The sequence below is a fragment of the Ahaetulla prasina genome, chromosome 6, assembly GCF_028640845.1.
Source record: "Ahaetulla prasina isolate Xishuangbanna chromosome 6, ASM2864084v1, whole genome shotgun sequence".
NCBI lineage: Eukaryota > Metazoa > Chordata > Lepidosauria > Squamata > Colubridae > Ahaetulla > Ahaetulla prasina.
The window spans coordinates 8690678-8705021 of NC_080544.1; the positions used below are offsets into that span (position 1 = coordinate 8690678).

At 38.9% G+C, this 14344-nt stretch overlaps 1 protein-coding gene across 1 annotated transcript; it reads left to right on the plus strand.

The window, feature by feature from the left end:
* The first annotated feature begins 285 nt into the window (after positions 1 to 285).
* On the plus strand, positions 286 to 4212 carry LOC131200761 (DPY30 domain-containing protein 1-like). Its single transcript, XM_058187992.1, has 3 exons — positions 286 to 432; positions 543 to 665; positions 4039 to 4212. Exons 1-3 carry the CDS (start codon positions 286 to 288, stop codon positions 4210 to 4212), a joined length of 444 nt encoding a protein of 147 aa, XP_058043975.1.
* Positions 4213 to 14344: the final 10132 nt, after the last annotated feature.

Sequence of the window (14344 nt, forward strand, 5' to 3'; positions counted from 1 at the left end):
GGTCCACAAGTCTTAAAGGGACCAAGGTTGGAGACCCCGGTTTAGATGGTGATTATGATTTATGAGAGGTACAAAAAGAAATATTATTCTTTGAAAATGGTGTCTAGCATAATGTCTTCTCTGTAAGAACTAGTAAAGACATTTAATTAGGACCTAGATTCATTCTAAGGGCTGCCCTGCTGCAATTTATTATGTTTGTTTTATTTTGTTTCCTGTAAACAGAGAACCTGGTACAAGTTCACCCAGTCCCTTGGATCAATGCAGAGTGAAAGAGAAACGATGGGAATGGATGCCAAATATTTCAAGGAAAACCTCGGAATATGTTTGGCTGAAGGACTTGCAGAGGTGGCGGATCGCCGGCCAACAGACCCCATCTGTTTCCTGGCCTCCTGGATTTACAACTATAATGAAAATAGAAAGAAAGAAGAAAAGGTGATACATTAAAAAAAACAAACCAACCAAAGTTGAAGAAAGCTTGTCTCAGCAATGATGGAATCAAATTGTCTTTCCTCCCAATTTTCCTATCCCTTGTCCTCTTCTAGAAAAAGTCCGAAAATGACCACCTAGAACTTTATTATGAAGAACTTCTTGCAGAATTGGAGAGTACAGAAAAGCTGAAGGCAGAAGAACTTCTGATGGCCCAAAAATTTGAAGAGCAGCAGAAGGTATGGGTCTCTTAATTTTACACTAGAGTACACTAAAGTACAATGGCCCATATTTTGCTCATTGGTGTAATGAGAAAAATTGTTGGAGCAGTTGTAAAAAAATGCATATTAAAAAAAGTGCGGATGGATGGATGGATGGATGCTAAGATGGTTAGAATAGAATAGAATAGAATAGAATAGAATAGAATAGAATAGAATAGAATAGAATAGAATAGAATAGAATAGAATAGAATAGAATTTTTATTGGCCAAGTGTGATTGGACACACAAGGAATTTGTCTTGGTGCATATGCTCTCAGTGTACATAAAAGAAAAGATACCTTCATCAAGGTACAACATTTACAACACAATTGATGGTCAATATATCAATATAAACCATAAGGATTGCCAGCAACAAAGTTATAGTCATACAGTCATAAGTGGAAGGAGATTGGTAATGGGAACGATGAGAAGATTAATAGTAGTGCAGATTCAGTAAATAGTTTGACATTGTTGAGGGAATTATTTGTTTAGCAGAGTGATGGCCTTTGGGAAAAAAACTGTCCTTGTGTCTAGTTGTTCTGTTGTGCAGTGCTCTATAGCGTCGTTTTGAGGGTAGGAGTTGAAACAGTTTATTTATGGCTAGATGGTTGGTAGCTGAAGTAAACTGAATGTGGTTTTATTCTATAAAGGATCTTTTCCAAGAGCAAACAGAAGATACTCCTGAAAAATTAATGGAAATAGGTGGAGCATCACACCAACCTTTGAGAGAAGAGGTGGCTGATGAGAAGGCAGGTGAAGTGAGTACTTATTTTAACAAATGCACCTGACATACTATTATTAACAGACCTTTGAAATTCACTTTGCATTAAAATGATTTTTACCTACTGGAAGTCACCCAGACCCTTTTATTTTGAGGTTCTTCACAAGTTCAGAGAACTGGAGGAGGTTAAGGACACCAGATAAGACAACATGGAGCATTTCATTCAGAAGGATCATAATTGCTTCTTTGCCTTGGATAAATCCATTCAGGTCTAAAAATCTGTACAGAATCTGCAACTTACTTTTTATTATTATTATTATTATTATTTATTAGATTTTTATACCGCCCTTCTCCCAAAGGACTCAGGGCGGTGTACAGCCAAAGATAAAAACTCAATATATATACAATTAAAACAAATTTTTTTAAAACAAAGCATATTACAAAGTGGCCACATTAAAAAATTTAAAATTTAAAAACCCTAAAATAATAAAACCCCAATTAAAATTTAATAAAACTGTTAGGCCAGTCCTGCTTGAATAAATAAGTGTGTTTTTAGCTCACGGCGAAAGGTCCGAAGGTCGGGCACTTGGTGTAGGCCAGGGGGAAGTTCGTTCCAGAGCGTAGGAGCTCCAACAGAGAAGGCCCTGCCCCTGGGGGCCGCCAGCCGACATTGTTTGGCAGACGGCACCCTGAGAAGACCCTCTCTGTGTGAGCGTACGGGTCGGTGGGAGGCATAAGGTAACAGCAGGCGGTCCTGTAAGTACCCGGGTCCTAAGCCATGGAACGCTTTAAAGGTGGTAATCAAAATCTTAAAGCGCACCCGAAAGACCACAGGAAGCCAGTGCAGACTGCGTAGCAGTGGTGTTATGTGGGAGCAACGAGTGGCTCCCGTTACTACTCGCGCAGCTGCATTCTGGACTGCAGCTAGTGCACTTCAAGGGCAGCCCCATGTAGAGCTTTTGTGCAAGCTTAGTTCTTATTTTGAAGAATTGAGATCAGTCTTGTTTAAGACTAAGGTGATGGAATGTCTAGCAGTCTCTGAGAGCATGGAGGACCATTACAGAAAATATTTATTTTTCAAAGTAGGAAAAAAGCATGAGAAAGAGACTCATAGCAATCCTGCCTTGGTTACACTGAGTGTAAGTTGAGCTGGACAATTCTTTGGAGGCTTTCTAGATTGTTGTGAAGCCCTTCAAGCAGTGGTGGAATTCAGCCAGTTCGCACCTGTTTGGGAGAACCGGTTGTTAATTTCCTAAGCAGTTCAGAGAACTGGTTGTTGGAAGAAAACTTATTTTGTTTTTTTCCAATTTACAGGGCTAATCCTGTAAGGAAGGCAACATTCTGGTGGTATTTCTAGCCTACTTTTTATTGCCCCGCTTCTTACAGAAACAGCCTCTCTAGTTAACCCTTATTACATTGTAACAGCTAAGGCGAAGCGCCCACCAACATATGTAACATTGAGTTGGCCACACCCACACAGTCACATGACCCCATGCCTACTGAGCTGATCATTAGGGCAGAGAACCGGTTGTTAAATTATTTGAATCCCACCACTGCCTTCAAGACTGTCAGTCAGGAAACAAAAAACACTTGGATTTCTGGAATGATCTTTTTTCCTACTAAGGTAATATAAGAGAATCTTGAAACCCTCGTGTCAACTCGTGAAGCATTCTTGACCCGCTCTTGAGTTGCCATAGGCAGGGGGATGGGAACCGAGCCTTGCAGCTGCAGCCAGGGAATCGCACTTCAGTCAAAACAAAAGCACGTTCCAGCCATCTCCATGTTAAGGCCATCTCCACAGATACCCACAGAGGCCAGAGGAAGGGACTCTACAACCTGAGAAATTGCTTCATTGGGGAATGTGACCATGAGACATCTTGGGGGGGAGGGGGAAACAGGATCAGAGCCAGGACATGAATTAAGTGAGGTCAGAGTTGGCTTCACTTGGAATGTGCCGACATGAAGCTCCTAATAAACAACTGGGTTTCTTTTGAAACTTGGCTCAAGGCTCATGATTTAATTAGGGAATCACTTGGAACCCTGACACCTAGATTAAGATTGGGTTTTAAAAAAGGATTTTAATAATGTACTCGTGTAGATGGGCTAAGACAGCTGAGCTTGTCGATCGAAAGGTCGGCAGTTTGGCGGTTCGAATCCCTAGTGCTGCCGTGTAACGGGGTGAGCTCCCATTACTTGTCCCAGCTTCTGCCAACCTAGCAGTTTCGAAAGCACGTAAAAATGCAAGTAGAAAAAATAGGGACCACCTTTGGTGGGAAGGGAACAGCGTTCTGTGCGCCTTTGGCGTTGAGTCATGCCGGCCACATGATCACGGAGATGTCTTCGGACAGCGCTGGCTCTTCGGCTTTGAAACGGAGATGAGCAGCGCCCCCTAGAGTCGGCAATGACTAGCACGTAACTGCGAGGGGAACCTTTACCTTTACCATGTAGATGAAATTAATTTTCAATCATACAGATGACAACTGAAGAAAAGATTGGACACATGCCAGAAGAATCTGAAATTAAGTCAATGCAAGAGATGTTAGAAAACAGAGTGGCTCAAGACGACTTAAATGTTGTGATAAATGAGTTAGATGGACAACCACGCCAGGTAAGTCCTAGTTTAATGCTCCAGGAAGCCTTGTTGGAAACTGCTGCAGATGAAGATTTAAGTCCCAAAGTCTTGAATGACAAAGGCGAAGACCAGGTGGAACAAGATGTAGTAACTGAGAAGGAGAATGATGTACAATCTGAAGGTGATACTCAGGCTGAGAAAGACAGTTCTACTCAGGATGGGAATTTGGAGTAATTCCACAATTCGTGTATACTTGGAAGAAGATCCTGCTGTCTTCAAAAGGTTTTGTTTCACAAAGGATGAAAATCTTTTTTTTTTTTTTACATTTATATCCCGCCCTTCTCCGAAGACTCAGGGCGGCTTACAGTGTATAAGGCAATAGTCTCATTCTATTTGTATATTTTTACAAAGTCAACTTATTGCCCCCCCAACAATCTGGGTCCTCATTTTACCTACCTTATAAAGGATGGAAGGCTGAGTCAACCTTGGGCCGGGCTTGAACCTGCAGTAATTGCAGGCTACTGTGTTCTAATAACAGGCGCTAACAGCCTGAGCTATTCCGGCTCTATTTTGAGTGTGTGATAGTGACACTTTTCCAGCATAGGTACACTGGGATGTTATATGGATAAGATTGATCACCAGATGGTAAGATGTCTTGGGAAAGTACGTGTACTATGCCAGGGGTCTCCAACCTTGGTCCCTTTAAGACTTGTGGACTTCAACTCCCAGAGTCCCTCAGCCAGCAAAGCTGGCTGAGGAACTCTGGGAGTTGAAGTCCACAAGTCTTAAAGGGACCAAGGTTGGAGACCCTTGGACTATGCGCCTCTTCAAAGCCTGCTGTGTTCTTGTAGCTTTTGTTTTTATGCTTTTATCTGTAGGAATTTAGCACCCACCCCCCTCCTAGAAGAATGAAATATTTTAGAAAATATTTAAAAAGGCAGAATATATTTCCCTGGATGAGAAATGGAGAAACATGTTTTAAAGACAAAGCAGCTCCCTGCAACTTCCTGCCACCCCCCACCTTTGTCAATGGGCCATTAAAGCCTCAACCAAGCTCACTCATTTCCCCCCACCTTTGTCAATGGGTCAGAGACAGAAACTCATTCTCCCCACATTTGTCAATGGGCCATCATCATCTGCAACATAATAGGACCCATCTAGCAACAGAAACTCACCACATGACACCTGGGAAGATTACATCAGCCAGCAAGGCTAGCTAAGACCCCCCACCTCCTGGGAGTTTGACAACCAATCAGGATACTCTTCCTGTGCCCCAGAAAGTTCAAAGCTCAGAAAAAGCATAAAGCCAGGGAGCACACAGGATCTCAGCCCCTTTTCTGTTCAGGAACTCAAGCCATGTGATTCCTGACCACCATTAAACCATCTTTCCAAGCAGTCTCCATGTTTCCAGTGTCTTTGTCCCCACTTGGAACTTCTTGTTGGGTTGCAGAACCGAACCAGACAGTTATAGAGGTGCAAATGACAGACTCAGTAATTCCTCTGTAGAACTGAATCAGCAGCTCCTTGGGCAGTTTGAGCTTACTGAGTTTTTTTTTGTTTGTTTTTGTTTACATTTATACCCCGCCCTTCTCCGAAGACTCAGGGCGGCTTACAGTGTATAAGGCAATAGTCTCATTCTATTTGTATATTTTTACAAAGTCAACTTATTGCCCCCCCAACAATCTGGGTCCTCATTTTACCTACCTTATAAAGGATGGAAGGCTGAGTCAACCTTGGGCCGGGCTCGAACCTGCAGTAATTGCAGGCTACTGTGTTCTTAATAACAGGCTTTTACCAGCGTGAGCTAAACCGGCCCAAGTTGGCGCAGAAAGAACATTCTTTGTTGTCCTTTTGATGAAGGTATCTTTTCTTTTATGTACACTGAGAGCATATGCACCAAGACAAATTCCTTGTGTGTCCAATCACACTTGGCCAATAAAAAAATCTATTCTATTCTATTCTATTCTATTCTATTCTATTCTATTCTATTCTATTCTATTCTATTCTATTCTATTCTATTCTAAAATTAGACAGGATACAAATCTAAGACCTACATTCACACAAAATGCTGAGTTCTTTCTGTGATTAGGTGGCTATGTTTGAACATAGTCCATTTTATTATGGTTCAGTGCAAACCCAGAAATTCCTAAACCAGGATAAGGGTGTTATATGAATGTAGCAACACACTTTAAAGAAAAAATGTTGCCAGGTAAAGTATTCAGTAGCAGACTTATTCAATCTTCCAAGCCAATTGTCATTAAAAGTACTAGCCCTGTGCCGTCATTCTTTGAAAGAATATTGCAGATAAATACTTCTTTTAAATGGTAAATTTTTGGAGGTCAAAAAATTATTCTTAAATATACAGAAATTCCTTTTTTTTTTAGTCCGATGCTGTTGTATTTAGAAATAAGACATTTGATTATTCTTATGGATCAGCGGTGTTTGAAACGTAGCTCAGTTTCTCCCTCTGTTATATCACTTTGATTATGATTATGTGTATAAAGTTAGTCCATGACCTACAACCATTTGTTTAGCGACCATTCAAGGTTACAACAGCATTGAAAAAGTGACTCATGACCGGTCTTGCACTAACAATTGTTGCAGCATTCCCACAGTTCCATGATCAAAATTTGTGCACTTGGCAACTGGCATATATTGATGATAGTTGCCATGTCTTAGGGTTATGTGAGTTCCATTTGCGACCTTTTCAACTGGTCTCCAACAAAAAGTCAATCAGGAGAGACCGGTTCACTTAACAACCAATTTACTTGTGCAGTGATTCGCAAAAGTCATACAATCAGGTACAACTCGCTAACTTGCTTAGCAATTGAAATTCTAGTTCCGATTGTGTTCATAACATAATAACAGAGTTGGAAGGGACCTTGGAGGTCTTCTAGCCCAACCCCTTGCCCAGGCAGGAAACCCTACACCATTTCAGACAAATGGCTATCCAACATTTTCTTTAAAATGTCCAGTGTTGGAGCATTCACAACTTCTGCAGGCAAGCTGTTCCACTTATCGATTGTTCTAACTGTCAGGAAATTCCTCCTTAGTTCTAAGTTACTTCTCTCCTTGAATAGTTTCCACCCTTTGCTTCTTGTCCTGCCTTCAGGTGCTTTGGAGAATAGTTTGACTCCCTCTTCTTTGTGGCAACCCCTGAGATATTGGAACACTGCTATCATGTGTCCCTTAGTCCTTCTTTTCATTAAACTAGACATACCCAGTTCCTGCAACCGTTCTTCATGTGTTTTAGTCTCCAGTCCCCTAATCATCTTTGTTGCTCTTCTCTGCACTCTTTCTAGAGTCTCAATATCCTTTTTTACATTGTGGCGACCAAAACTGAATGCAGTATTCCAAATGTGGCCTTACCAAGGCATTATAAAGTGGCACTAACACTTCACGTAATCTTGATTCTATCTCTCCGTTTATGCAGCCCAGAACTGTGTTGGCTTTTTTGGAAGCTGCTGCACACGGCTGGCTCATATCTAAATGGTTGTCCACTAGGACTCCAAGATCCCTCTCACATTTTTGTTTAGCTATTTTGTTTAGCTTTTCAATGTTCAACATTTCTTTTAGCAATAGGAAGGGCATGGATAATCCATTTCCATTGTCCAGTTGCCAATTTTCATATCGTACGTATATAAATCAAAAGATACAGACATCTCAAAATATTCAAACTCAAATTAATATATGCAATGTCTTCTTCCAGTAATACGTTTTAGCATATTCCAAAAACATATACATGACCATAGTCATACTGTATTCTCATTGAGAATATCAATAGTAATTTTGTCTATTTTCTGTACAAATGCAAGTTATAATGTAAGTTGTTTTTTTTTGTTTACATTTATACCCCGCCCTTCTCCGAAGACTCAGGGCGGCTTACAGTGTATAAGGCAATAGTCTCATTCTATTTGTATATTTTTACAAAGTCAACTTATTGCCCCCCCAACAATCTGGGTCCTCATTTTACCTACCTTATAAAGGATGGAAGGCTGAGTCAACCTTGGGCCGGGCTCGAACCTGCAGTAATTGCAGGCTACTGTGTTCTTAATAACAGGCTTTACCAGCGTGAGCTAAACCAGCCCCAAAGTTAAATTTGTATGTAATCTAAGGTTTATCAAATGTTTCCAATAGAATTTCCCATTGCTTGGATAAAGTGGAAATTTCCAATTGCCTTTTCTATTCCGTCTTTAAAATGTATGTATCAAATTAACGTATTGGCAGATACCGTATTTTTCGGACTATAAGACGCACCGGTGTATAAGATGCACAAAGATTTTGAAGAGGTAAGCAAGAAAAAAAAAGGTTTTTGCCCTTCCTGGTCCCTTCTGCAGGCCTCCCAAACCTGCTGCGTGTCCTGTTTTTCACAAAAATGGGGTATGCAGTGGGTTTGGGAAGCTTGCAGAGTGCTCCTGGGGACTGGGAAGGCAAAACGGGCTGTTTTTACCAAAATTGGGTCTTTTTTGCCCTCCCCAGCCCCCAGGAGCACTCTGCAGGCTTCCTAAACCCTCTGCGCACCCCATTTTTGTGAAAAGCAGGACATGCAGGGCGGGGCTTCGGGAGGCCAAAAATGGCTCTATTCAGTGTATAAGACCCACCAATATTTCCACCCTCTTTTAGGGATGGGAAAGTGCATCTTATACTCCAAAAAGTACAGTATTTGTAAATACTCTTTGTGGGATTTTTTGTTTCATTAAAACTTGGTAATCACCTGTGCTAATTTAGATGCTCCTGAAGCTGTAAGTGCGATTTAGCCAAATCAAGATGTTCAATAAATGTTCTTCAAATTTAAAAATCATAAAAGTATGTCCGCAAGACTAGTGAGTTGTTCCTTACAGATATAGACTACATATGGACAATTAGAAGGAAACATGCTTATCCTTTAATGATTTTTTTTGTATAAACATCTAAATGCTGTAAGAGCTATCATGCATGAGATAGCATTGGGTGTGGGTACACTATTATTTAAACAATTATGTCCAGAATAAAAACAAATTTTGAAGAGTAAAAACATGTGATTTTCTTTCTCTTCCGCTAAATCTTTTAAAATATGACTATTTTTTTTTATTGAAAAAGTTTTTACAAAAATTTTCACACACCCTTTCCCCCCCCTCCCCCACTCCATCCCCTCCCCCCTCCCTCCAAAACCACCCTTTCCTCCCCTGCCGACTTCCCAAAACAAACACAAGTTATAGTTCAAAAGAAAAAACAATCATTCGCTAAATTTTCCCTAACACAAATTATAATCCTCCCCTTTTTCTCAAATCCTAACTTCCCCCATACAAATCAAAGATAAATACATCCTAATCATTCAAAAGCAATCTGATATCTCTTAATCTGATATCTATTTAAAATATGACTATTGATGGCATCATTAAGAAATATATCAGTAGTTATGCTCTTTGAAGTCATTATTAAATATTGGTTCAGTTGCGTAGTCAACTGAACAAGTTCATTTGTACTTCAATGTACAAGTACATTTGTAATTCATTCATATTCATAACATAATTGGTACAGGTCTGTTCATATTTTAAGCCTTTAATGATAAGTTTTGCAAAGGTTTGGTTGCAGTTCACAAGATGGTCATTTCTGGTTTGTATAGCATATTGCAGCAATAGCTTTATTCTGTTTTCCATAATCATTTTTTTAAAATTTGCATTTATATCCCGCCCTTCTCCGAAGACTCAGGGTGGCTTACAGTGTATAAGGCAATAGTCTCATTCTATTTGTATATTTTACAAAGTCAACTTATTGCCCCACCAATCTGGGTCCCCATTTTACCTACCTTATAAAGGATGGAAGGCTGAGTCAACCTTGGGCCGGGCTCGAACCTGCAGTAATTGCAGGCTACTGTGTTCTTAATAACAGGCTTTACCAGCGTGAGCTAAACCAGCCCCAAAGTTAAATTTGTATGTAATCTAAGGTTTATCAAATGTTTCCAATAGAATTTCCCATTGCTTGGATAAAGTGGAAATTTCCAATTGCCTTTTCTATTCCGTCTTTAAAATGTATGTATCAAATTAACGTATTGGCAGATACCGTATTTTTCGGACTATAAGACGCACCGGTGTATAAGATGCACAAAGATTTTGAAGAGGTAAGCAAGAAAAAAAAAGGTTTTTGCCCTTCCTGGTCCCTTCTGCAGGCCTCCCAAACCTGCTGCGTGTCCTGTTTTTCACAAAAATGGGGTATGCAGTGGGTTTGGGAAGCTTGCAGAGTGCTCCTGGGGACTGGGAAGGGCAAAAACGGGGCTGTTTTTTACCAAAATTGGGTCTTTTTTGCCCTCCCCAGCCCCCAGGAGCACTCTGCAGGCTTCCTAAACCCTCTGCGCACCCCATTTTTGTGAAAAGCAGGACATGCAGGGCGGGGCTTCGGGAGGCCAAAAATGGCTCTATTCAGTGTATAAGACCCACCAATATTTCCACCCTCTTTTAGGGATGGGAAAGTGCATCTTATACTCCAAAAAGTACAGTATTTGTAAATACTCTTTGTGGGATTTTTTGTTTCATTAAAACTTGGTAATCACCTGTGCTAATTTAGATGCTCCTGAAGCTGTAAGTGCGATTTAGCCAAATCAAGATGTTCAATAAATGTTCTTCAAATTTAAAAATCATAAAAGTATGTCCGCAAGACTAGTGAGTTGTTCCTTACAGATATAGACTACATATGGACAATTAGAAGGAAACATGCTTATCCTTTAATGATTTTTTTTGTATAAACATCTAAATGCTGTAAGAGCTATCATGCATGAGATAGCATTGGGTGTGGGTACACTATTATTTAAACAATTATGTCCAGAATAAAAACAAATTTTGAAGAGTAAAAACGTGATTTTCTTTCTCTTCCGCTAAATCTTTTAAAATATGACTATTTTTTTTTATTGAAAAAGTTTTTACAAAAATTTTCACACACCCTTTCCCCCCCTCCCCCACTCCATCCCCTCCCCCCTCCCTCCAAAACCACCCTTTCCCTCCCCCCTGCCGACTTCCCAAAACAAACACAAGTTATAGTTCAAAAGAAAAAACAATCATTCGCTAAATTTTCCCTAACACAAATTATAATCCTCCCCTTTTTCTCAAATCCTAACTTCCCCCATACAAATCAAAGATAAATACATCCTAATCATTCAAAAGCAATCTGATATCTCTTAATCTGATATCTATTTAAAATATGACTATTGATGGCATCATTAAGAAATATATCAGTAGTTATGCTCTTTGAAGTCATTATTAAATATTGGTTCAGTTGCGTAGTCAACTGAACAAGTTCATTTGTACTTCAATGTACAAGTACATTTGTAATTCATTCATATTCATAACATAATTGGTACAGGTCTGTTCATATTTTAGCCTTTAATGATAAGTTTTGCAAAGGTTTGGTTGCAGTTCACAAGATGGTCATTTCTGGTTTGTATAGCATATTGCAGCAATAGATTTATTCTGTTTTCCATAATCATTTTTTTTTTAATTTGCATTTATATCCCACCCTTCTCCGAAGACTCAGGGCGGCTTACACTATGTCAAGCAATAGTCTTCATCCTTTTGTATATTATATACAAAGTCAACTTATTGCCCCCAACAATCTGGGTCCTCATTTTACCTACCTTATAAAGGATGGAAGGCTGAGTCAACCTTGGGCCTGGTGGGACTAGAACCTGCAGTAATTGCAAGCAGCTGCTGTTAATAACAGACTGTCTTACCAGTCTGAGCCACAGAGGCCCTTTCATGAAGTGAGACTATTATAATTGTTGGAGGTGAAGCATAAACCATGAATCGCCTTGTAAGGGAGATGGGTGGCGTAAAAATTTAATAAATAAAAATAATGATCAGTTTGCACTCCCCATTTTTAACATTGTAATTGCAAGTATATAACTTGGAATTGTCTCTAGCCTTGAGAAAACACTGCTTGGAAAACAAAAAAGCATAGGGAAACTGGATAGCTGTACACAAAAGCTGAAGATAATATACTGAAGTCAATAAAAGTCAACTTGAGTAGCGTTGATATTGCTTTAGAAAATCAAACTTCATCTTAAAATATAATTTCCTTTTTCTTCGGAGTAGTATTCCACATTTTATGATTTTCTCATATATCGGTATGCCACTGTCAGCCAGATGGGGTCGCTAAAGTTTAATAATCCAGGAACTCTCATCATTTCACCCTCTCGCTCTAATCTGCTAGAGAGCCTGCCTTTATAAAGATATTATTTGCAAAAAGTGCCTTAAAACCGATACAGTTAAGATGGGATAAGCTGCAGATCTGGACCATCAAGTGTAGTTTAACCAGTATAGGTTGTTTACCCTGCGTCAGCTTCCTTGAGAAGACTTCAAGGAAAATATGTAAAATATATAATAGCTAAGCTATAAAAAATGTATTTTTTTTAAATTCCAAAATGTTTGTAGGAAGATGTAAATCCCAGGGCAAATATGGTATATGAGCACCAAGACTGGTCACTATTTGTCGATTTCCTGACTGATAGGCTTACAAGTGTTGAAAATGTAAGAATGGCTTGGTGTATGTTCCACTCTGTAAGAAAACCTTTATCTGATGTTTTTAGGAGTTTTTAGTCTTCTGGATAACTTGATGCAGTTGGTCCACTTTCCTTTGTGTCTGTTAGTCAATCAACATGGCATAAAACTGATCTCCAGGACATAAACTGTTTCAACTCCTACCCTCAAAACGACGCTATAGAGCACTGCACACCAGAACAACTAGACACAAGAACAGTTTTTTCCCGAAGGCCATCACTCTGCTAAACAAATAATTCCCTCAACACTGTCAAACTATTTACTATATCTGCACTACTATTAATCTTCTCATCGTTCCCATCACCAATCTCTCTCCACTTATGACTGTATGACTGTAACTTTGTTGCTGGTAATCCTTATGATTTATATTGATATATTGACCATCATTTGTGTTGTAAATGTTGTACCTTGATGAACGTATCTTTTCTTTTATGTACACTGAGAGCATATGCACCAAGACAAATTCCTTGTGTGTCCAATCACACTTGGCCAATAAAATTCTATTCTATTCTATTCTGTAATATATTTTCTATTCTATTCTATTCTATTCTATTCTATTCTATTCTATTCTATTCTATTCTATTCTATTCTATTTCTTTTATGTACACTGAGAGCCTATGCACCGGAGACAAATTCCTTGTGCGTCCAATCACACTTGGCCAATAAAAAATTCTATTCTATTCTATTCTATTCTATTCCCTCCCCCGAGCCAAAGAATATTTTACACTTTCGTACATTGGTATTAATAACTTGTTTTTCCAATAGGAATTCATCTTTGACACGGTTTCATTTGGTATCTAATTGACAATTGTACCCATCAAGAGGAAGTAACACTTATAAACTGAGGTAAACACTTTCTTCTTTTGTTGTGCAAAATTGTTACAACCAATCGGTAGAAACCTCAACCTGTTTTTAAGTCCAGCTAGTGTCTTGTGGGATTCCCACCCCCTTGATTTTGCAGGTTAGCTCAATGTCTTTCAAAACATTTTTATTTTTTATTTATTTTGTCACAGCAATATATGTAAGTACCATACAAAAAGATTATATCGTATATAAACACATATATGAGTAAATATTAGGAGGTATAAGCATATCTATCTATCTATCTATCTATCTATCTATCTATCTATCTATCTATCTATCTATCATCTATCTAGGAAGAAGAAAAAAGAAAAACAATAGGACAGGAACGGTAGGCACGTTTGTGTTCTTATGCACACCCCTTATGGTCCTCTTAGGAATGGGGTGAGGTCAATAGTAGAAAGTTTTTGGATAAAGCTTTTAGGATTATGGGAAGAGACCACAGTCAGGTAAAGTGTTCCAAGCACTGATAATTCTGTTACAGAAGTCATATTTTCTGCAATCTAGATTAAAGCGGTTGACATTAAGTTTAAATCTACTGGTTGCTCTTGTATTATTGCATAATAATACAATATTATAATAATATAACATTATTATATTATAATATAATAATAACATGTTATAATAATATAACATGCAATCCATGTTTTGTTTTCAAAATCAGATAAGGATGTAATCCAATCACTCCAGAGTGAATTGATGCGGAGTTAAGCGTTGCACTTCAGTACTCAAAACAATATCCACTATTTCATTAAATTCCAAACTTTCCCCCCAGATGTTGATCGGACAAAACAAACAGCCTGAGCAAACACTGTTATCTGGATTACAGTGCTGGAAGTTGATAAAAGTCTCTCTGAGGAATGGCTCCAAACAAACTTTGCCACTGTTGACGATGATGTTGCGTGCCAACGTCACAATTTTTCCCAAGAAAACTGCATGGGCTTAAAGAGTTGAAAGTGGTTACTTTGCACAAGTTT